The following is a 24726-nucleotide window of genomic DNA, read 5'->3' as shown; positions in this document are numbered from 1 at the left end:
AGATATAAAACTCACTAAGGGGCGCCTGGGTGGCACAGTCCTTAAGCGTCTGCCTTTGGCTCAGGGCGTGATCCCGGCGTTATGGGATCGAGCCCCATGTCAGGCTCCTCTGCTGGGAGCCTGCTTCTTCCTCTCTCACTCCCCCTCTGCCTGTGTTCCCCCCTCTCTGTCAAATAAATAAATAAAATATTTTTAAAAAATAAATAAAAAAAATAAAACTCACTACAATCATGTGTGTATGTAACCCAGAACTGAGCTTCTCAGAGTTTTTATACTACCACTTCTGAATCATGTGGATATCGTGCTACAAAAGATATATTTAGATTTAGTAATGACTTAAAGCATCTATACTGGGATGTTTTGCGTTATTTCACTTAGAACTAGACCTAGAACTGGGTATAAAAGAATTTAAGTCCCAATTTTGCTATTGTCTTGATGACTCACTTATCACAGGCTTGAGTAAAAACAGATGTAGGCTATTGTATAAAAGCAAACACAGATTTTTACATTTAAAAACTTCCGTTACTCTATTTCTTAAGTTATTGTTGAGACAACAGGAGGTAAAGTTTGATGTATATTTTAAAATAAACTAGTACTAACTTAAATATATGTTAACCTAAACACAGATATAAATAAATGTAAATAAACACACATATATATGGTCAAAGAGTTCTCAAGATACTGGAACCTTTAAAGATTATTGGGCACTCAGTTATGTGACTGCTGCCATCATGTGGTAATACTATAAAACTACAGGAATAGATGCATGTGTTCATTTTCCTAATTTTAGTAGAAGCAGCTAAACTACTATCATCTTAGTTATAACATTTTCAATACACAGGAGAATGCCCAAAAAACTCTATAAATAACAAGTAATTATTAGGTCCCTATCTTTGGCCTCACTTAGATTGTCGTTTTCTCTAAATGCTGTCAAAAATATACACGCAATTTACATTGCTGTTTCATTATTTTAGTAATCTGAAGAACACCTTTTTGCAAATCTACTAAGTGACTAAGGAAACAAATGCCTAAAGTTTTCCTGACTTTAGGTGAACCCATAAAAAAATAGAGATCTCTAACTGCCCTTATCAATTCTGACTACAGTTAATCATTTCAACTTCTAAATTACTTTTCTTGGTGTTTCGTGTAAATGAGGTCTGATTTTAGCTCTGGAAGTACAACAGCAGGGACAGCATGAGATTTTTAAATAAAAAGGAATTCAGATCAAATTACTACTCTGACACTAGAGTTGTAAAACTGAACAACTCAATCAACCACTTTTTCAGCCCCAAGTGTGCTTAAGTGTAAAAGTGAGATCCTACCATCTTTCTCACAAGGTTGCTAAGAGAGAGGATCCTACTAAATCATGCCCCGCACAGCATCAGGTACATTAATCTCTCAAATACTAGCTTCCACTCCTTTCATTTCAAAGAGATAGTCAAGGTGAACTAGAATACAAACTCCTAGAGGGCAGGGAGAGCATCAAACTCATTTTCGCACCAAATTCCAGCTCAATACGTTGTTGAATTAATGCATTTCATTATACCTGCTTAAAGAGATTCTTTTATTCCCCATCACAGTCATGACCTTCACAGTTTTCTTTAACTGGAAGATACATACTCCCAGATTATCAGGGAGCCATATACTTCAATATGCATGTAAACTATAGACTTATGAGTAGGCCTAGCTCACTTATGCTACTGAGCAGATCTGAAGCGTCCACGGCACTTGCTAGATGCAGAATCTCAGACCACACTCCAGCCCTACTGACACAGAATCTACATTTTAATAAGATCTCCAGATGATTCATGGGCACATCAGAGACTGAGAAACACTGATTTAAAGGATCTCAGGGTAGCTTATCCAAAGATTCCTACACCTGCTATTCTACGAAATGGTGTCTTCTGACTCAAATAACTGGCCTTATTAATAGAATATGTTGGTGTGAGTTAGTCTGTCAAAATTTTTCCAAGAACTATCTGAAAGCAGATTATGAGGTGAGGAAGGGCAAGGAGAGAATAGTAGAAATTGGGGCACGGGAGGCAGGCCTCAGCTGATGGTCAGTCGAGGTAGCAGGTGTTAGGGAGGAAGGAGCACAAACGGGTAGACACTAAAAGGTGAGACGGAAGGGAACTTAACTGGTTTATTTATTTGACAAATAAAACTAAGCACCTATTATGCTAGGCAGATCTCAAAATGAATAAAATCATCACTGCCTGGCATTCAGCCTATTGAGGGAAATGTAATATCCTATTTCACTACACAGATCTGATAATTATCAAAATAAAAATGTACATAACGTATTATGAGAGCCAAGACTAAAGCATCTATCTGGAGGGTCAGCAAAAACTTCACAGGGAGTGTCAGAACTATCAAAGGATGAATTCACTAGGAGGAAAAGGAAAGAGACAATTCTGGCAGAGAGAAAAGCTTATACAAAGTGATAGTGTCATGAAAGAGTTTAGTGTGTCTGAGAAGAACTATAAGACTCGGTATGGCTGGAGAGCAGGATACATGGAAGGAAAAAGCCAAGGTTAAGTCACAAAAGAGCAAGAACACAAAAGTCTTTGTTCACCACACTGAGAATCCAAAGTTTTTTTCTTAATGGTAATGAGGGAGAGAACCAGATTTGCATTTTAGAAAGATGACTCCAAAAGAGCTTTAAAGGAGTGCTGCGGCAGCGAAATCAGTCTAATAAATAAAACTAAACGCCTATTATGCTAGGCAGAACTCAAAATGAATAAAATCATCACTGCCTGGCTACTGCAATGGGCCAAGTAAAAACTGAAGACTATCTGTACCAAGCTATTGTCAGGGACAGTATGGTAGTGGGGACAAACAGGAGATGTACTTAAGAAACAGAACTGACAATACCTAATAATAACCAGTAATCTCAACTACCTTCTCTTTATTATCAAACCTTCATTCAAGTTCTATTTTTTACCATGTCTTCATATTATGATTATGATTTCTCATTCATCCTATCCATCCATAAATGCCAAGGAAATCTTTCTGAAACACAATTCTGATCATGCCACTCCCTCATTCAAAATCTTTCAATGGGTAACTCAAGCCTACAAGAAAAGTCCAAATTCCTTAACATTAACACTCAAGTCCCAGTTGGCCAGGGATTCAAAGGCACTTTTAATCTGTCACCACCACTGAATCACCCCTCCCCTCCTCCTGAACTCCTCCCTGCCTGCCTCTTTTTCTCCTGCCCAATTGTTTTTATCCATTCTCAAAGTGCTGTCCCAGCTCTTCAATCTCAAATTTAGGGATTGCCTGTACTTTTGATTTTGCAATCATGGGGTACATTTAAATTGAACGTACTGATTCATCCATAATTGAAGCTGGATCAAAGAAATCAGGTTTCAGTTCTGTTCTTTCTCGTCTGTTCTTTGATGGTGGCTAAGGGGGGAAAAAAAGGAAGGGAGTTGACAATCGCTTTATCTATAAACCAGACAGCAGCTGAAAATATTAAAATTACTGTTAAGTGTTCACATGGCATATGTAATTGCAAGTGTACCTTACAAATACTGTATATTCAAACTACAGAAAGCATAAAAATACAAAAGCAAATCATTCACAGAACATTATTCTGAAAGATGAAAACTAGAAAACTCATTTTTGTTTTACTTTAAAAATGCCATTCTCAAATCATTTTTCCTTTAAAGGTGCCAAATTACACTATTCTGAAGAGAAGCCATATTTAATTATTTCTTCCTTTTAAGGAGAATACAGCACGGTACACTAAGAAGTAGAATCAGAAGACCTAGCTTATAGTAAGTCTCAGCTTTTCCTCAGTTTTGTCTCCTTGGACGGGCTAATTGTCTTAAGTTTCAATATCCTCAATTCTCCCAACCTACCTCACAAAGTTGAATGATATATGTGGCAAGATGAAATATGTAGCAGCATTTTATGTATGATAAAGCCCTATTCGAATGTGATATTTAATATGCAAATCTGTCTCAATAATAGGGTAGTATCAAGTTACTAATGCATTGTTTAGATAATGGCAAATAAATGGAAAATAAATGGAAAATAAGGTGCATATGATAGCTGGTATAATAGAAAGCAAAATGTATTCTTTAAATTGATATGTTCCTAAATTAATCTGAAAATTTACCATCTTAAACTAAGCTAACATCCTCTTCAACCTCACCCTTTTCATATACCCTTTCAATCCCTTTTCATATACCAAAATACCTGGCGACTATTTTATTTAATCTTTTTACAAAACTTACTTTTCATGCCAGGTATTTCCTCGAATTCTAACTTAATTTCCAAAGGATTTTAAATGAAAATCTGACAAATCATTAAGTTTCTTACCAAGTCTATATCCATGGTGTCGAAATCCATTCCTTCGTTAAGATCTTCAATCCTCCCTTCTGAGGACATCATAACATCTTCAACAATCGGCTCTTCATCATCTTCCATTAGGCTTGTACCACGCCGACTAGAGAAATATAAAATAAAGTCAAGATCTGAACCAATGCTGTGACTATTAATATATTGGCAGCAACTATGTAGCTCTCTATATTGAAGTGTAATGGAAAATGATGAAATTAAAGGTCAGGGAAAATGATTAGGCATTGATCATGTCATCAATGATGTCAAAACCCCAATGTTCACTTGTCTAAAAATGCTAAGGAGTTGTTTATTCTACATTACTTCAATACATTTAGCTTGATAGTTCTGATATCCCATATAAAAGTTCAATGAGAATTTCCCACATGGGAACAGACAAGATACCTCAAATCCTTTTTGAAAGTAGGCAGGGTACAAATTAATAAACAAATATAAAACAGAGACCAAAGAAATGACATTTTCAGAATACATATATTTTCACTAATATATATTCGTTTTACCCATCATTCACTCAGTACCTAATTTGTACCAGGCACTCACTCACTCATTCATTTACACAGTGCCTACTATGTGCCAAGCTTCTTTTATGTCCTATGGATGCAAGCAAAAAAAAAAAAAAAAAAGATAAATAAGACATGGTTCCTGCCCTCAAGGAGCTCACAGTCTACTATGGAAAAACAGAGATAATTAATTGTAATAAAATGTGAAAAATATCACAAGAAATATATATCAAGTTCTATAAAAATTACTGAAAGAAGAGATTAATTATGCTTCAGAAAGAAATGAGCAACATTTATGCTAAAACTTGGATTCTGTGTCCTATGAAACTCAAAACTAAGACATACGTAGAAAAGTAAAATAAAAACTTAAAACCGAAAATTCTATTTGTTATCACATAATTATAAGCCATAAACTCAAATTTCAAATTCACAAATTAGCCCAGATCAGCATGAAGGAATCAACATAATAGTGAAATCAAAGGTAACTAGTTGCCCAGTTTGGCCAATATTGCCTTCTTTTCTCACTCATTTAACGATTCCCACCACTACCAAAATAAATTATTTTACTTACAATTTACACATCACTATGTTGAGTTTTAAAAAAATAATATAAAGACAGCAAAACATGATGTTTAATCCAGGCTACCTGGACAAATATGTTGACATTTTCTAAGAGTTCTGGACAGTATATTTGGTAGAGGCAACTATGAAGGAAGTGTATGTGCTTTGTGGACCATGTTACAGAAAACCTGAAATCCATCCTGCATCTCATTCGGAGTAGAAGATATGTGTAATATAAACTATAAAAATACAAAGAGATAACTTGGAAATATTTTCAGTTATACAGCAGATACCATTACAGAAAAATCATTATAAAACAAAAATATTTTAAAGTGTCAGGCAACAGACCACTTAGGGCACAAACAACCAAACGAATCTTATGGTAATGATCATTTAAATGGGATAATCTTTTATAGTCACCTGGGGAAGTTTATCTCTAATGGGAATTAAAAAATCTACAAACAAAAGAATAATGATAAATGGTACTGAGTAGTGAGATGTTATGGAAGATCTTAGGGACTCGCGGAAAATTTTCAGGGGTGAGGTAAGGACCAAATGACTGTATGGTAGAATTGTTGAACTGGTGACTGGTTGGTTGGATGCTAAGAAATTAGCTTGTTGAATTCAGCATGAAATAAGGATATATCACAGGGAATGTAGTCACAGAAACAGAGAACAAGAGGCAGAATCAAGTCATAGTATAGATGATGACCATATCAGACAAGTTAGGATCAGAATCTATACATGTAATAGAGTATACTTTATCTGTAGAGATTCATAAGACCAGTATAGAAATAACTAGAGCAAATTTTAATAGGTTACCACGCATGTGGTAAATGATCATTTCTTAAGAAAAACAGGTGAAATTCTCATCATTTAAAAACCAACAAAATGAAACATAAATTTTAAAAAGGTAACAATTACTATCTCCCAACATTAAAACATATGCCACATTATGTTACAAATACAAAGCTTTCAAACCCAAAACTTAAATAATCAGAATCATATGTTCCCTTTTTTATACCAATCATCTAAAGACTGCTTTTCTGCCATCTCTTCTACAGCCAAAGCTAATAAAGATTCATAAAAGTCTCATACAGATTCCAGTAAAAAACAAAGTATTTAAAACTTAAACTACAATTTTTTGCATTGGACATTTATTCATTCAATGAACATTTAACTTAGCACTTTTTATGTGCCAAGCACCAACAGGCAATGAAAGTGGTCCCTGCCCTTGAGGAGCTCACAGTCTAGAGAAAGGGACAAATTCATAAACAAATAATTACAATACAATGTGGTAAGTGCTGTAAGAAATACAAATATACATAGTGTTAACGGGAGCATACATCACCACAGCTTCACTTAAGATGACACCTGAGCTTATTCTTTTACAATGATTTCACCAGCTGCCAAGGAATGGGGGATAGGATACTAAAATATAGGCAGGGGCCATATTTTGAAAGATCTTGCATGCCATGAACTAAGGAGTTTGGACTTTATCCTATAGGCAATGGGGAGCCATGGGAAGGTTTAAGTCAAAGAGTTACATGACCAGATTTTTATTCTACAATAGTCATTTTTGATGGCAGTGTGAATGATGGAGTGGTGGTGGGGAGTGAGGGGAGGAGTTTGGTGAGAGGATAAATGGGAGATTTGAGGGAAGAAAACAAGTTAGAAAGCTAATACAATGGTTCAGATGAGGGATGAGGGCCTGAACTAAGCTGGGGAATCAATTAAGATGTAACAAAACTGGACTTTTAGCTGTAATTCTGTGTACCAAAATAAAGAAGGATTCAAATTTAAACTTTTCCAACAGATCAACCTAAGATTGGTCCTTTAGCTAACTAGTGAATATTTGACTTTGAAAGTTTTCTTCTGTTGGAAAGACCAAATTTTAGTTCCTTGGTTATTTCAGCTTACTCTAGAGAGTCTGCTGAAATTTTTAGGCAAGGCACACATTAAAATATGTTAAAATGAATTAGTGAACTTCCTAGACTCAGACAATAAGGCACTCTCACTTACATGGCATGCTGAAGATTAGTTCGCAGTTTAACATAGCTCATTGCTGCTCTCTCCTGCTGTTGCCTTGCTTCCTCGTGTTGTCTTTGAGCTAACATCCATGTTACCTGCGTGCTTCAAGGAGAATTTTATTCTTCTTTTAACTTAACTTTTTTCTATGTAATTAATAAAGTTATAGTACAGAAAATTATCAAATGTACTTACTTATAATCAAGAGGAGTTTGATGATGTTCAGTCTGCATTGGATAGACATTCATGAAGCTATCCTCAGGTCGTAATCTTTTGGGCTCTCTCATAATCGTTGAGGTGAGTTGTGGTGTCTGCATCATAACTGGGGTGTGCAGTGTTTGCTCTCTGCTTAACCACATACTGTCGCTACTACTGCTTTCTTCAGCTAAAAGAGAAAATTAGTAGCAATAAAGTTCAGTCACTAATTTTGACTAACCAAATGTCTACTAAAACCTGTTCAGGTCAACAAACATCTGGTTGCTTTTCACATGCTAGTGCTTGAAACGAGGATACCAAGGTATGTAAGGTGCAATCCCTGACCTTGGGACAAAGAAAACACAGGCAATGACAACACAGTGTGCTAGTGCTACAAGAGAGGGCTGCACAGGTGGAATGGGAGCAATGAAAAGGATCAGAGCCAATTACCCAAAAGTGACTTCTAATTAGAGTAGATACTGTGTAAACCGTGACATTTTCCAGGCAGGGGGAAGAACATAAGCAAAAACACTGAGGCACGAAACCAAAATGACTGAACCATATTAATCTGCTGATATTCAGCAAGTTTTTGACCTGCAAAAATGGCAATTTCATATGGTTCAAACTAAGAGTTTGATACTCCTAGGGTAAGTGGCACAAGGTAAGGCTGAATAAAGAGGCAGGAATCAATTTACGGAAAGTCTTATAAGCTGTGCTAAGGTGGCAGGAACTACTGCCGAAGGTTTTATGGAAGGGAAGCAATGTGGAAGTTACATGTTTTAGTCAAAATATGTGGTGGCAGTGTGGAAGGTGGATTTAAGAACATGAAGACTAGTGAGCAAACAGGCCAGTTAGGAGGCTAACTGTAAAGCCCAGGTGAGTTAGAGGTGGGAAAAGGAATGGATACAATGGAAGAATGATTCCTAGTTTATAGGATGCTCACCAACTCCAAGGGGAGCACAAATCCATATAAGCACTGGACCAAAAACACCAGATTCACACCTGCAAAAGCTATTTATTTTCAAATCTGTAGATGCCGCCATGATTAATAAAAGACAAATTCACATGCAAGTGTTACTGAATTCACAGTAATTTTTTTAAAACCACTGATTTGGGAGGTGAAATTGATAGCACTTGATGACTGATGGAATACGAGTTTGCAGGAGAACTATTTTATTAGAAGATTACACATGTGCATACAGATGTGTTTTTAAGAAAAGAGTGGAAAGGAAAATGTACTAGCAGCTAATGCCCTAGTAACAGATAGATTAGACATAAATTTCACAATCTGCAATATAATTACATCAGCCCTTAAGTTCTACTATGTTTAGGCTCCAATTCAGCCTTCAAAATTGCTGTGATCTGGCCAATCTATCAGCAGTCATTCTTCTTCTAACTTACTAACACCCCAATTTCTATGGCTTTTTCCAAAAACCTAAACAGAGCATGGACTCTTTCTGTAAAAGTTGAACTATCTGGTTTGATAATCTATCTTCAAGATGTTATATAAATAACAATTCATTTGTTCTCCATCTAGTCTAAGGAAAAGGAGAAATTTGATGGCCCAGCATAAATCTGTAACAATTAACTATTTGTTCAGATGAGAAAAACCTACAGTGATGTGCAGGACATCATTTTTAATCAGATAACTTTTCGACATAAATCTAAGGTTGTACCAGTTCTAAGTTTATGTGTTTATATTACTGGACAAAAGATACAACCATTAATCCGTGGGACAATCAAGTACTGAACACTAGATACCTGATGATGGCTGAAGAATTATTTGACAATTAGAAAATATGGCTCCCAAATCTCTGACACTCCTCACATTAAGAGGTGGAGGATTATGTCCCATCCCCTTGAAGCTGGGCCCTGATTGCTTGGTCAAGAGAATATGGTAGAAATTATGCTATGCCAGTTTCTGGCCTTAAAAACCTGGCAGCTTCTACTTCCTGTCTCTTCAGACACTTGCTCTTGGAGCCCAGTCACATTCTGTAAGAAAGCCAAAAGCCAGATGGAAAGGTCAAATGTAGGTGTTCTGGCAGACAATCCACCTAAAGCCCAAGGTGATAGCTAGCACCAGATAAGTAAAGGTGCCTCCAAAGGATTCGTCACCAGCCTTTGAGTCTTCCTAGCTGAGGTATAAGACATCATGTCCCTGGTATGTCCTAAGTTTTGGGGTAGTCTGTTATTCAGCAATAACTGGAACAAATTTTGGCAACTATGCTAATTTGTTTAAAGGTTCCAAAGGAGAGTGAAAAAATCCTCAGGCCCATTATGAACCAACCCTACAGTGCTAGGAGTTCAAGAGATTCAAACGTCATAATGCATTCCTACTTCTAGGATTACAGACAGAAATCTTTATCAAGTTCTTCATGATAAATCACCTCTTCACAGAAATTCAAAAGTCAGAATCTCCCTGAATCTGTTGCTCCACACTTAAACTAGATAATCTGATCTCTTAAGTAACAATTAGCTCTATAACGCTAAGTCCATATCCAAGCATGTACCGTATACCATAGTGATTAAAAAAAGCAGAGGTTCCAGAGTGAGACTGCCTGGCCACTGAATAGCTATGTGACCTTATATAAATTACTTAACCTCTCTGTGTTGGTTTTCTCATTTGAAAAATGAGGATGTTCCTGAAGTTATGAGAACTGAGTTTATGTATATAAAATGCTGAAAACACTAAACTTACACATAACTGGACACACTTCGCAAGATATTAACAACACATATCTCAAATTTAAAACTAAGGTGAACCTAATGACAATTCAGTTGGTAAACATAAGGGGTAAGTATAAAGAGAATGAACTATGTTCTTACTGAGTGCAAGTTGCATGCCTTCAACTACTTTCCGTTTTCCTGTAGATGGTTTTGATTTTTTACTCCGCACAGTTGACCCCCGACTGCTGATTCCACTAATGACTGACATGGTATCATCGTCACCACCAGCTAGCAAAGAATTTCGGTAAGACATCAGAGGAAGCCACACATCTTCTCTTCGGAGTGACATCTGAAAGGTCATGAACTTTTCCAAGTAAACATACCTTAAAAAGAAGCAGAAACCATTAGCTTTGATACATAAAACTGCCATAGCTTTTATTCCCTTTTTATTTATTCCTAATAATCTTAATGCTCACATACCATAAGGAACACTCAATTTTATTAGAATTAAACAAAAAATAAATTAGAATAAAATAAAACAAACATTTCCTCAAAGCATATAGTAACAACTGAAGGATGTTAGTGTTTTCTTTCCTAGTATGTCTCTGTTCTATCCGAACTTTACAGGTCTTCTGCTAGAAGAACAAACCCAAGTCATATTTCTGGAAAGAGGACTGGATTTAAAATCATGCAGTTGGGGTTCTGGTACCAGTTCCATCAACCCCTAGCTGTATAAGCATGGGCCCATTACTTCACAATTCAATCTTAGCTTCATCAGTACACGGACAAGCAATTTTGTTTCTGTCAAGACTCTTCATTAAATGAAATAATCCAGAGCATTTCAGCTTAGCATTTGTAGAGCATCCACTATGTCACTATGTCCCCAGCACTGGGGATTGGTACAAAAATGAATAAGATATGGCTCCTATCTGCAAAAAAGTTTCAGCCTGATGGAAGTCATACATTTACCCTTGGATGCAAGCATCACAAGGATTCTATGGCTTAAATGTAATACAGCAATCAAAGTTCAACTAACATTTGTGTGACTACTTATGTGTTAGGCGTTTTTCTCTTGGGATCTTTAACTTTATTCTTACAATCCTGTGAGGGAGATACTCTCCTCGTTTGACAGATGAGGAAGCAAAAGGTAAGAAAGAGAAAGCAATATAACCATGATTCAAATCCCAGGCTTTTGACACTAAGAGTTTAGTGTTTTACTGTCTAAATTATCCTTCAAATACATGAACACAATTTTTGTCAACTAACCATAAAAAGTGCAACCCAAATCATCTGCTGTCATAATAATGACTAAGTCTAATCGATTTAAAATCACCAGTTTTGAACACCATTAAAGAGAAAGGATGAGAGGAATCAGTTACAAAGATACTGCTTGGTGTTAGCATTTCTTAATTATATTTCAGCTATACAGGATCAAGTCCCACATAAGGCTTCCCCACTCAGCGGGGAGCCTGCTTCTTCCTCTGACCCTCCCCCCTCTCATGCTCTCTCTCTCTCGCTCTGGCTCACTCTCTCTCTCTCAGATAAATAAAATCTTTAAAAAAAACCAAATATGTATCTACCACATACCTTAACTGAACATTCCAGATAGGGAGCCCTCCCTGACGTTATTTCCCTTTGCCTTCTTCCCTGCCACAAAGGCTACCACTAACCTGAACTTGTATCCCCACACATACTTTTATATTTTTAATATATATGTTTTTTCTCAAGTTTTGATTTAAATTCCAGTTAGTTAACATACAGTATAACAATGGTTTCAGGTTTAGAATTTAGGGATTCAACGATTCCATACAACACCCAGGGCTCATCACAAGTGCCCTTCTTAGGACCCATCACCTATTTAACCCATCCCCTCACCCACCTCCCCTCAAGTAACAATTAGTTTGTTCTCCACAGTTAAGAGTCTGTTTCTTGGTTTGCCTCTCTTTTTTCCCCATGTTTGTTTGTTTTGTTTCTTAAATTCCATGAGTGAAATCATAATATACTTTTAATATATATTTGTCTGTAAACATTATAGAACAGTTTTATACTTTGCTTTTTGTACTCAACATTATGTTTTAAAAATCTAACCATTTTTGGAGGAGAGTCATCAGCTAATGTTATGGTGTTAATCATTTTCCAATATATATGTACATCAAATCAACATGCTGTACACCTTAAAATAAAGTTAGGAAAAAATTTTAAAGATGAATGAGATCTGAGGATATAACATGATTATAATTGATGATGCTGTATTATTGTAACACTGTATAACTGAAATTTGCTAAAAGAGAACTTAAGTGTTCTCAAAAAAACACAGTAAATATGTGAGGTTTTGGATGTGTTAATTAACTTGATCAGGGGGATCCTCTCACAATATATACATATATGAAATCATCATGTGTACACTTCAAATATGTTACAATTTTATTTGTCAATTATACCACAATAAAGCTGGACAAAGTTTTGAAAGATTTTAAAACCAGAATAATCAATTTGGATGTGTGAATCTTATTTCAATCTCAATTCAATCAAACAAACTATAGAAATAAAAGAGATTTATTACATGAGACTACCAATAATTTGAAGAATGACTGGGTGTTTAATAAAATTAAAGAATTATATTAATTTGAAAAAATCTAACCATTTTGACTGCTTATGATATTCCATCGCATAAAAATCTATTGTTCCCATGTTCTAATTGATAGATGTTGTTTTGAGCTTTCCTCTATCCAAACAATGCAATGGTCAAATTCTTTTATGGTTCTCCATGCACACACATGTAAGAGTTTCTCTAGGGTATCTACCTATGAATAGAATTACTGGATCATGAGATAGGGAGAATCTTAAACTTTAGCAGACATTGCCAAATAGTTCCACAAAGTGGTCTTGTAACAATTTACAGTCACCAACAATGTATAAAAGTTTCTTGCTCCACACCTTTGGCAATACTTCAGACTATCAAAACTTCTTAATTTTGGCTAATTTGGTAGGCGAGAAATGGTTTTTCATTGTTTTAATTTGTATTTCTCTGATTAATAGTGTTAATGTAATTCTTAATTGGAATAAATTTATATATAATAAAATGCATAAAATGCACAGAACGTAAGAGAACGGTTGGATCATTTTGCAAATAAATGGAGTCATGTCACCCACACATCTATCAAGATAAAGAACATTCCTACAAAGCACCTTATGTTCCTGTTCCCATTCGATATCCCCAACCCTAGAAGTATCCAGTATTGTGATTTCTAACACCAGGGATTAGTTTTGTCTGCTTTAGAATTTCATGTAAAATGTATAGTCTTTAAATGCAAAATACTGGTAGATTTTCAGAAGAGGTACATATACTATAAGTTATTCATATTCTTCTGCCCTTTTATACCTCAAAGAGGGGAGTGAATTTTGAGAATTTAATTCCACTAGCTGGGCTCTCTTAGAACATAAGTCACCATTTTAGGAGACTGCACTAGAAAAGTATTTTAACTGGTCTACTGAGGTTAGGACTAGTAGTTAAAGCAAAAAAGATAAAAAGGAAACCTACTTTCAAGTGTAGTCACAGCTCAGCACATAGACTAAGATGCTCCTGGATGAATTACCAATATTATTATCTGTTAAATGTTCCCTTCTTTGTTAGACTAAGTGAAGAATGCAGATGAGGATACATAAAGCATTCAAGTTACACCTCTAAAGCCACAACTACACTGTGAGGGGAACATACAGAATTAAAATGGAGTATTACGCATAAGATATAGTTATAATCCTTAACTTATAAATTTTCTGAAGTATAAATTTTTTGTGCATTAGTGTAATCCTAAATTCTAATCTGTGTATGTGCATAAAGGAGAAAAATCAAGTGTAGCAATTCATCTTTAAGAATTTCAAAATAGGGGCGCCTGGGTGGCACAGCGGTTAAGCGTCTGCCTTCGGCTCAGGGCGTGATCCCGGCGTTCTGGGATCGAGCCCCACATCAGGCTCCTCCGCTATGAGCCTGCTTCTTCCTCTCCCACTCCCCCTGCTTGTGTTCCCTCTCTCACTGGCTGTCTCTATCTTTGTCAAATAAATAAATAAAATCTTTAAAAAAAAAAAAGAATTTCAAAATAAAATTAAATAGAATATTTTTGGCAAATACATACACCGTTCTTTTGTCTTGTCGGAGTAATTTAGAAGAAAATTCACTCAGAATATCAAGAAATGCCAAATTTAAAGGTGGATGGCTCTCTCCTTGTGGGTTAGGCTCTTTAAAAGCAAATTCTATGCCATCTCTGCAACAACAAAGAGACAAACATTTAAGAGACTACAATACAAATTTGATAACTTAGAAAGGAAATTTCTCTCTATAGTTTTGTTCCACTACTAAGATGTTTCCTCTGCCATGCATTTAATCTGAGGAATAAAGAGAATACGGCTATAGTGTGAGAATGAGCAAATATATATACATTTTATGTCGCTCTTACTTTAAAACAAACAAAAACACACTCAGGTACACACATACACACAGCTAGCCTTTACTTTCAATGTGGTTTGTTTTATCTACATTCCTTCCTCGGTTTTCTTCTCAATAGAAAATAGCCCAAATTCTCTCATGTAATGATCAATACATTTTCTATATTTTTCAAGACATAAAGGAGATCCATTATAACATATAGAACTTAAAAATAATCATTAAAAACTATTCATAGTGACCCATTTAAGAGTGAATTTAAAAATTAAACTTCACTCAGGGCCTATTTTAACTATACTTACTTAATAATAAATACCTCTAATCAAGACAACAACCCAACATTATATTCTTATACTATATAAAAAATGTACCTGTGTAAAAAACAATCAGATGAAATTGGGGCGGGAAGAAGAAGGCTACTACATGAAGAAAATAATATATTACCTTCTCAAAATAATCACTAATCACTACATGTGTGGTCCCTAAATATGACCTACTATTATCATCCGATGTATTATTAAGAGGCATAAAAAGGAATTTGAGACTTACAGAGCAAAATGAAAGGAGACAGTGCATTAAAGTTGCGGAAGGTATGGGACTAAATTAAAGAGCATAAAAATATCTGTAGGGAGACACTTAACACTTTTATAACTAAGTAAGGAGTAAAAGACACACAAATAAAACAGAGAACTTTCATAAAGTTTGGTTTTCCCAAAGGCTAGGCTCTTCATACAGAATTAAGAAATAAAGATTACTATCTATGTGTTGGTTATGTTAAAACTCTAAGATACACTCATATTTGAAAGTATGATTGATCACTAAATTACATGCCCAAAATAAAATCAGATTATTTCCAATTTTGATAAGGCAAAGAATATATGCAGACAGAAAGAAGGTTGTGGCTCAAAACAAGGGAAAAGGTCATTACAAAATAAAGAACAGAACCAGAAAGAGAAAAATCGCATCAAATCTCAAAAATTTTTCTACCTAGCAGTGAGATTATAATAAAAGCTGTTAAAAGAGATTTTATAATACCTGATGAGTACGTGTTGCTTTTCTTCACATAATTTACAAAGATTTTGTATTGTTTTAATTAAAGCAAAGACTTTCTATAAAAGAAGTTTTAGTCCCAACATGTGTGTTAGTGGAGACAGCATTATTACTGGTTCTCAAGAAAGGAGATATGCCACAGATTTGAAAAAAATTAATAAAGCATCAACTGAGTTTGGTTATTCTAAACAAAAGAGGTAAATAAAAAAACTTCACGATTAAGAAACAGGAGAGCTGAATAAAATATTTGGAGATTACTTGTGTAGCATAGCAATGGCCTCTCTTGTTTTCAACTGATCGAGTCCAAAAGTTAATGCAAAACGTCGAGCAAGCTCTTTTATGCCGCTAAATGTTGAGGATGATCTATCAAAATTATAGCCGTTTTCTTGTATCATTTCATTAAAAAGCTGTTTCGGAAAGAAAGAAAGCATGTTAAAGTTTTAAGATCCCATATTCTCTATTTAAAATATACTAGATGTTCATAAATGAGGCATTGCATTTTATTCTAGAACACGGATTTTTAAACACACGATACAAATGACCAAAAATATAGTACTTCATATATTCAGACCAGAGGTAGTTACAGACATTAGAAACTCTTAAGGTTAAGGCACAATTCTATTCTGCTGGTGTTGACTGGATATTAAAACAGCATACAAAAATATAAAGAAAAAGTAAACCCACCCAATTACTAGGTAACTATGCTGTTACTTGACATGATGCATCTTCACATCGAGAACTTCATCATAAGTAAGCACAACAAAATATAATTCTTCCACTATCAAATGGCCAAGGTTTTTAAAAGATAATGGCTACTGATAAGAATATTATGCAATGAGCCCTCTGACCTGCTAGAAACATACACTGAGATAACCTTTCCATAGAGGAATCTGTATTGAAAGCTGAAAATTCTGATGTCCCTGGACTAAGCAATTTTAATTATTGGCCTTTATTCAAAGGAATACTAATAATATTTGTGCATGATACATAGGTAGAAAAATGTTTTAGTGCTATTTGTAATGGCAAGGATTGTAAAAGACCTCAACATTAAACAAGAAGAGATCTTGGTTAAATTATGGTCCCTGTATAAAATGCAATACTATACAGTCATTAAAAATGCTCAGGAAAGTATTTAACGGCATGAGAGCATTATGGTTTTATTAACATGAAAAATTCAGGCTTGCAAAACAGAACCCCCAATATGGTTTAGTTTTTATAAAACTTAAGATTTCATATAGGCATAAAAAGACGAAGAAGGCTATTAAAAACAAAAAATGTATTTGTTAAGTGAAAAACAAGGGTTAAGTTGTATTTTTTCTAGTTCCTATATTTTCTAAAATTTCTAGAGCGAGCAGCTATCATTTTATAGGAAAAGTTACTTAAATGTTACCTTTCAAAACCTTTAAAATTCTATTAATTTTAATAAAGTATCCAAATATGCAAATGGAACTAAGAAATTTAACACCTAGATTTCTTAAAAGCAAGAAAACTTCTGAAATTGAAATAGGTTAGGTTATGTTCTGTATGCATTTGTCTCCCGAGACAAAAGTATACTTAGCAAATGATTTTTATCCAATTAAACCTACCTCACCACTGTCAAAATGAAAATGAGTATTGCAGCCTGACCATACGATTGATAAATGCTCATTAAAATAAATATGAAAATGAAAAAGAAGTAAAATTCACTTGAAACCTACCAAAGAAGTTAACCACAGCTAAAATTTTGGTGATTATTTTTCCAAACAGATATACAGTTAAGTACAATTTTATAGGGATGCTGCACTATAATCTTTTATTCTCAAACTATATATTGTGATCTTTACATATTAGTGAATACAGATCTACACTAATTTTAAGTGCTACACAATAGCCACTGCAGAGGTACACTATACAATATATTCATCTACTATCTTCTTGATGGACATTTGGATTATTTCTAATTTCTTGCTATTATAAACACTACTGCCATGTGTAATATGGTATAACCCTTTTTGTAAATTTGTCCTATTACCACCTTGGATAAAATTTTAAAAATAGAACTGCTGCCACAAATGGCATACACATTATAAATTTTGACATACATTATCAAACTGCCTACCAGAAAGGTTGTACCAACACGTACTGCTGAAGTACTATTCCTCCCATACCTTAGATAGCTACAATTTTTGCCAATCTTGCCAGTCTGAAAGCAAAAAAATGATCTCGCTTGCACAGTGTCTACTAGTGAGATTGAAAACCTTGTATTTCTACTTTTATGAACTGTCTATTGCATCCTTTGCCCAGTTTTCTACTTGTTACCTTGAAAACTATTAGGTATTAATTACGTTCACCTAAAGTTGTACTCTTTATATCTTACCTGTTGCAAACTGAGAATAAGGGTCTTTGCACACTGAATTTTGTCTATCTGCCTTGTTTTACTCATTGTTTCTTTGATGATATCTCCATAGTCATTATAATACTAGAAAAGAAATTTGTACAAATTAGAGCTTTATCTCTTAAAACTCCTGGATAATAAGACTAGTTTTATGTTAGTCATGTGAGTAGTATGTCACAAAATTCGTATTTGGCTGATATTATGCATTCAAAGAGAGAAAAGAATGTTACTGAAACTTTAAGATAATTTCTAAGCATATTAATCCCTAACACCAGTAAATTCCAAAATAGGCAGGTGAGATCCAATCACCTTAAGCTCCAGACCGGTTTTAAGGAGGTGTGGAGTGAAACAATTATCAGGCTATGCACACTTTCAGAAATAACACAAAGGATATAAGCAAAGTTCTTGTGCTCTTTGTGAACTATTAAGACAATGAATATAATCAGTTACTTTTATAACTTATTCATTGTTACTGGCATGTAGATCGCATGCAGTTTCCAACTTTATTAACTTGGCTTATAGAAACTAACAGCCTGTTAACATTTAAAAGAAAACTCATTGTGTGTCAACATTTATATTACTACATTCAGTGAACATGAAACCTTTTTCTAATTTAAGACCTTGTTTCAAAATGAATACGTAACAACTATCAGAGATAACAGAACAACCATGCCCTTATGACTTATAGAACTGACTTTATAATACCTAAGTCTAAAAAGTTAAAAACTTGCAAAACAACTTCACAATTTTAGTTTTTTAAAATAAATGTAAAAATGATAATGCCAAATAATTTAAGTTCCAAAGTAATTTATGATGGTGCCAGAGTTCTACCATATAGCAAAATATTTCAAAGAGAGAATTAATTAGTTAGGTTTTGACAAATTTATTATATACCTTATTTGGTGACAGCAAAGGCTTTAAAAAGTTTATATTTATAATTAGTTTTTCTTTAATCATTTCTCAAGTAAAATCAATCTTACTATATTTAGTTATATTTCATTAGTATAATTAATAATATCCTTTCTACTACCACTTAAAAATTAGAGAATCTCACAGGTACTTACGAAAACTGTGAATAACCCACTGTGAATCAAATCAGATTTTCAAAGCCTAAAGGAACCTTAGTTATCACAGTGGAACAGATAAAGAAAGGCAGGACACAAAAGGTATTCAATTACTCAAGGTCAGGAGCTGCATAGTAACCAAACCAAAACCATAGCAGCTACGTCTCCTCACTCCTAGAACAATACACTTTTATGCTACATCAAGCAGAGGAGGAACACCATCCTGTTGTCTTAAACTAAACCACAAACGTAAATTCTAATAGTGATAGTTAACCCAAGATGTTTCCAATATTCTAAATGAAGTGAACTCAATAAACCCAAAATGTCCATTAATGGAAGACTAAGAAGTATGAAGTAGTATTACCAAAAATGTTAAATTTTAAAAGAAATTTATTTTATGCTATAAAAGTAATTTACTATTTAAAAAATTCAACAGCAATCAGAAATAAAAGCCAGTGTTACATTCATTTTAAGCATTATAAAAATAAGTTACTATCCATTTTTCAACTTTACCTTCATATACTGCTTGAAGATATCTGCAGCTGTATTCATCTCCACCACAGTATATACAATTAGCTTACAAAATGCTGCAAGTAAATTTCTCCTCTTGTGGAGAGCTTCAATTTTACTGGCTTCATCCTCCTGCTGACCATCTGGGGAAAAAAGTTACAAACATTAAGCATCTATACTTTACTTCAGCCATATGTATTTATTAATTCTCACTATAAAATACTTTTATTTTGGCGAATTTGAAAAATACGGTAAACACATTTAAATAAAATACAAATTATAATCACTCTTAATATCTCAATGAATGACCAGACCATTAATCCCAATAGACAAAATTTCTTCAAACTCAAATAGTAATCATAAGGCTGCTTATTGACATTGTAACAGGAACAAGTTAAGTGAGTCAGAGGAACTGATGTTTAGTGAAGTCAGGCTGAGCTTGCCTAATCCACTTCCCTAATAGGACAGCTTGCCAATGAGATCTGCGTATTCAATGTCGGTTGGTTAAGGCTCTTGGGGGGGGGGGGGGGGCGGGTAGCCAACCTCAGAAATTCTCCTATCCCTTCCAAGGATGACCCCATCCCACCTTACCCCAACTCTTATTGACACATACTTACTTTATATATATTACATATATTCAGTAAGTTTGACGTAGGAACTATTCTGTCTTTTTAAAAATTACTTTATATATATTACATATATTCAGTAAGCTTGACGTAGGAACTATTCTGTCTTTTAAAAATAACTTTACTTAGAAAATAACTTTACGTAGAAAGTAATTTTAAAAAGACAGAATAGTTCCTACGTCAAACTTACTGAATATATGTAATATATATAAAGTAAGTATGCGTCAATAGGCTGGTGATGGGTAGTAAGGAGGGCACATATTGCATGGTGCACTGGGTGTTATATGCAACTAATGAACCATGGAACTTTACATCAAAAACCAGGGATGTACTGTATGGTGACTAACATAATATAATAAATATTATTATAATAAAAAAAATAACTTTACGTATTTCTGCTCTGATCCATTATGTGAGATGCTGACATTCAGAGTTATCAAGGAAACAGACTTATTTCCAACTTTGTAGTCAAGGAAGCTGGACTACAGCCTCCAAGTACTGCCAAAAGATTGTTTCTAATTATTTGATATTGCAAATAAAATTGTGATGAAACCTTTTACATAAAAAGCTACGTAAAGAATTTTCCTCTCAATAAACTTTGCAAACAAAATTACTTATTAAAAGCTACATTATTTTGATTTACATTTTTTTGGTTAGCAGTGAAGTTCAAGTTTTTTTGTGCATTTATTAGCCATTTAAATTTCCTCCTTTGTGAACTATAGGTGAATATCCTGCTAGGTCTTCAATATAAGGTTCCCAATATGGAAAAAATAATTTGTAAAATAAAAATGTTCTTTAAAACAAATGTTTATTTCACCCTATCTCTGATAATCCTCAATAACTGCTAGAAAGTTAAAACCAAATTTTGAGAACAGGAATTTAAGACAGACCATCAGAAAAAGTTTTATCATAAGCGCATATTCCAGAATCCCAAAGCCATTTGCTTAGAAACCTAGAATGTACTGTTTACTCTTTCAGAAGATTACACTGAATTATATAAGCTTCTTCTAAATGTTTCCATGATTATAATGGATACAATACTGTTTCTATTCACTGTTTAGTACTACTCTTAGGAAGTACACCTATGTAGATGTTTTCCCCCTACAGACTAAATTACCCAGATATTAAGAGTTTCTGAGCTCTGATTTTGGGTTTTTTTTTTCTGCCTTTTCCTTTTAAGGGGTGTGTGTATGGGGGGGTAATCTCTACAACCCAACATGGGGCTTGAATTCATGACCCCGAAATCGACCCTGAAATCAAGAGTTACATGCTCTTCTGACTGAGCCAGTCAAGGCACCCTGGGTTTTTTTTCACTTCTCATCAAAAACTACCCATCTATTCTCTTGTGGGGATTAAAAAACGTTAGAGAAGTATCTAACATACTGGGCCTTTCATAGATGTCAACTGCCATTATTATTCTGTGTTGTCAGTGCCTCTAGAAGCACTCTCTTTTACTCTCTCCTTCTCACGTAATATACACGGGCTAACAAACCAAATAAATAACCATGCGTCTACAACGCCAGAGGTTAGAGGAGTATGAAAATCAATGGAAACGCATGCTGGTAGGAGAATAAAACAATACAACCATTCTGGAGAATTTTTTTGCAACATGTGGTCAAATTTAAGATGCGCAAAGACTATATAATCTGGCAATTCCACTCTTAGGTATGCACTAGAAAAGCATCTGCATGGGGCCCCTGGGTGGCTCAGTCATTAGGCGTCTGCCTTAGGCTCAGAGTGTGATGCCGGCATTCTGGGATTGAGCCCCGCCATCAGGCTCCTCCGTTGGGAGCCTGCTTCTTCCTCTCCCACTCCCCCTGCTTGTGTTCTCTCTCTCACTGGCTGTCCCTATCAAATAAAAAAAAAAAAAAGAAAAGAAAGAAAAGCATTTGCACATGTGCTCAAGCAGCTAAGTATAAGAACATTTGTTGTACGCTATTCGTAACAGGGAGAAAATTGAAAACAACCTAAATGTTCGTCAATATAAAAATGGATGGGGCGCCTGGGTGGCTCAGTCGGTTAAGCGCTTGCCTTCGGGTCATGATCCTGGAGTCCCAGGATTGAGCCCGCATCAGGCTCCCTGCTCAGCAGGGAGTCTGCTTCTCCCTTTGCCCTTCCTTGTGCTCTCTCACCCCGCTCGTGCTCTCTGGCTCTCGCTCTCTCAAATAAATACATACATACATACATACATAAAATGGATAAAGTAGGTGCCTGGGTGGCTCAGTCAGTTTAAGGATCCAACTCTTGGTTTCAGCTCAGGTCATGGTCTCAGCTCAGGTCATGGTCTTGCAGTCATGGGATCAAGCCCCACTGAGCCCCATGTTGGGCTCAGCACTCAGTGTAAAATCTTCTTCAGATTCTTTCACCTTCCCCCTCTGCCCCTCCCTGCTCGCGCTCTCTCTCTCTAAAAGGAATAAATGCAATCTTTTAAAAAAAAGGATAAAGTGAGGCGCCTGGGTGGCTCAGTCGGCTAAGCATCTGCCTTTAACTCAGGTCATGATCCCAGGGTCCTGGGTTCGAGCCTCGCATCAGGCTCCCTGCTCAGCAGGGAGCCTGCTTCTCCCTCTCCCTCTGCCACTCCCCCTGGTTGTGCTCTCTCACTGTCAAATAAATAAATAAAATCTTTAAAAAAAAACTGGATAAAGTAGGGTTAATTCATATTATACAATATTCACCAGTCAAGATGAATAAGCTATCACTGACAAATCTCAAAAATGTTAATGTAAAAAAAGATGCAAAATAAAATGTTCAACATAATACCATTTATATGGAAGCTAACAACAGAAAATAAACTATATATTGTTAACAGATATATAAACTCCTGGTATAATAAAATTAAAATGCAAAGGCATGATAACACCAATTTCAGGATAGCAGTTATCTCCAGGGAAAAATAAAAGAATTGGGTAGGGATACAAATGAGGGCTGCTTTTGTATTTATACTTTATCCACCCCCCTAAAAAAATTAGTAACGAACAGCAAAATTTGACAAATGCTGGTGGTAGACATGGACAAATAACATTATATTTTACATTTTTCCAAAAAACTGGAATACATGTCATTTTTCAATAGGGAAAAAAAAGGCCACGGAGATAAGACTGAGCATAATTTCAAGAAGCTCCTAGAAAATTCAGACCTATTGGCAAGCTTATTCTCATTCTAGTTCTCATTCTGGTGTAAATGAAGCAGAGAGGCAGTCCCCCAACTGTAACAAAAGGGTTATACACCAAAACTGATTTTGTTATCAATTTTTGGAATGCAACTATACTTTCCCAAAGAAGTTTTAAAAACTCCTACTCATCTTTTAGGATCCGCTTCAGATGTTAGCTTGTATTTCAATGATGTTTTGACTCCCAGATCAGGTAAAACTTCTTCTACACGCCCATAACAATGTGAACATGCTTCTATTACTTATCAAACTGCATTATAACTATTTGTTTTTAGATCTGTCTTTTCCACTTGAATTGAATTCTTAAAGGAAAAGCCCTTGTCTCATTTTTTGATATCCATAGCATCTAGTGTACTGCCTGACCAATAAATGTCAAATAAATGTTAAAAATAAAAGTAATTAAACCATCAACTCAAAGTAAAAGGTAAAAAATTTTAAGCATATAAACTTTAGTACATGGACTTTTGACAACAGTTTTTGCTACTCTAGGTTTCTCAATTCCCTTCTGGCTAAGTTTAAATACACAATAACAAAGTTCTTTATTGAAAATAAGCCAAAAGCCATGTCTAAAATTATATGTATTTATAATCTGATTTGCAGTGGTATGTCAGTATATGTATGGAGATTCACATATACTGATGTTATACTGTCCTTCAAGTATAACTTCAAATTAAAACCAAACCCAGAAAGAAGCCACCCAACACTTTTCCATGACCTCTTATTCAAGTAAGACATCTGTGTATGTAATTAGGGTAGAAAGAGCAATAACTTAACACTAGGCAAGACTGGTGGGATTATTTGCCTACGAACATTCTGTTCTGCCCCAGTCATTTATAGAGCAACTTCAAACATCTTCTAACATTGAGAAATTACATAGTTTAATGCCCCCCAAAATATGAAAACCTACATTATAACAGTATACAACAAAAATGTTACTTAAAGAAACACTTTATTCTGTTCAAACTACCTGAAAATTGGTATTACCAGTGACTAAGGGGAGGAGGGAGTAAATTTTACTGAGTACCTACTTCATGCCCAGGCACTGCACAAGTCACTTTGCTCAATTAATTCATACAGCTCTGTGAGGGAGCTACAAATTAGAAAAATAGGCTTGGGGCTAGTGAGAAGCAAAGATCTGACTCCAAAGCCTACGCCCTGAGGTATCACCTTGTC

General features: G+C 35.0%; 1 protein-coding gene across 15 annotated transcripts in view; it reads right to left on the bottom strand.

The window, feature by feature from the left end:
• STAG2 (STAG2 cohesin complex component) overlaps nt 1-24726 on the bottom strand; it is a 130028-nt gene that overhangs the window by 3685 nt on the left and 101617 nt on the right. For 8 of the 15 annotated variants that reach the window (XM_057314223.1, XM_048213353.2, XM_048213355.2 and 5 more), the window contains 8 exons: nt 19762-19901; nt 18167-18268; nt 16069-16217; nt 14453-14581; nt 10479-10702; nt 7653-7842; nt 4330-4456; nt 3331-3408 (listed from right to left, as the gene is read on the bottom strand). In XM_057314223.1, coding sequence (XP_057170206.1) covers nt 3331-3408; nt 4330-4456; nt 7653-7842; nt 10479-10702; nt 14453-14581; nt 16069-16217; nt 18167-18268; nt 19762-19901 — 1139 coding nt within the window. Of the gene's footprint in view, nt 1-3330; nt 3409-4329; nt 4457-7451; nt 7563-7652; nt 7843-10478; nt 10703-14452; nt 14582-16068; nt 16218-18166; nt 18269-19761; nt 19902-24726 lie in introns of all 15 variants that reach the window. The other 7 variants (XM_057314205.1, XM_026520539.4, XM_048213351.2 and 4 more) reach the window with 1 other exon arrangement.

Source organism: Ursus arctos, chromosome X (genome assembly GCF_023065955.2).
Source record: "Ursus arctos isolate Adak ecotype North America chromosome X, UrsArc2.0, whole genome shotgun sequence".
In the NCBI taxonomy this organism is placed as follows: Eukaryota; Metazoa; Chordata; class Mammalia; order Carnivora; family Ursidae; genus Ursus; species Ursus arctos.
This window is presented reverse-complemented; position numbering and strand designations above follow the sequence as displayed.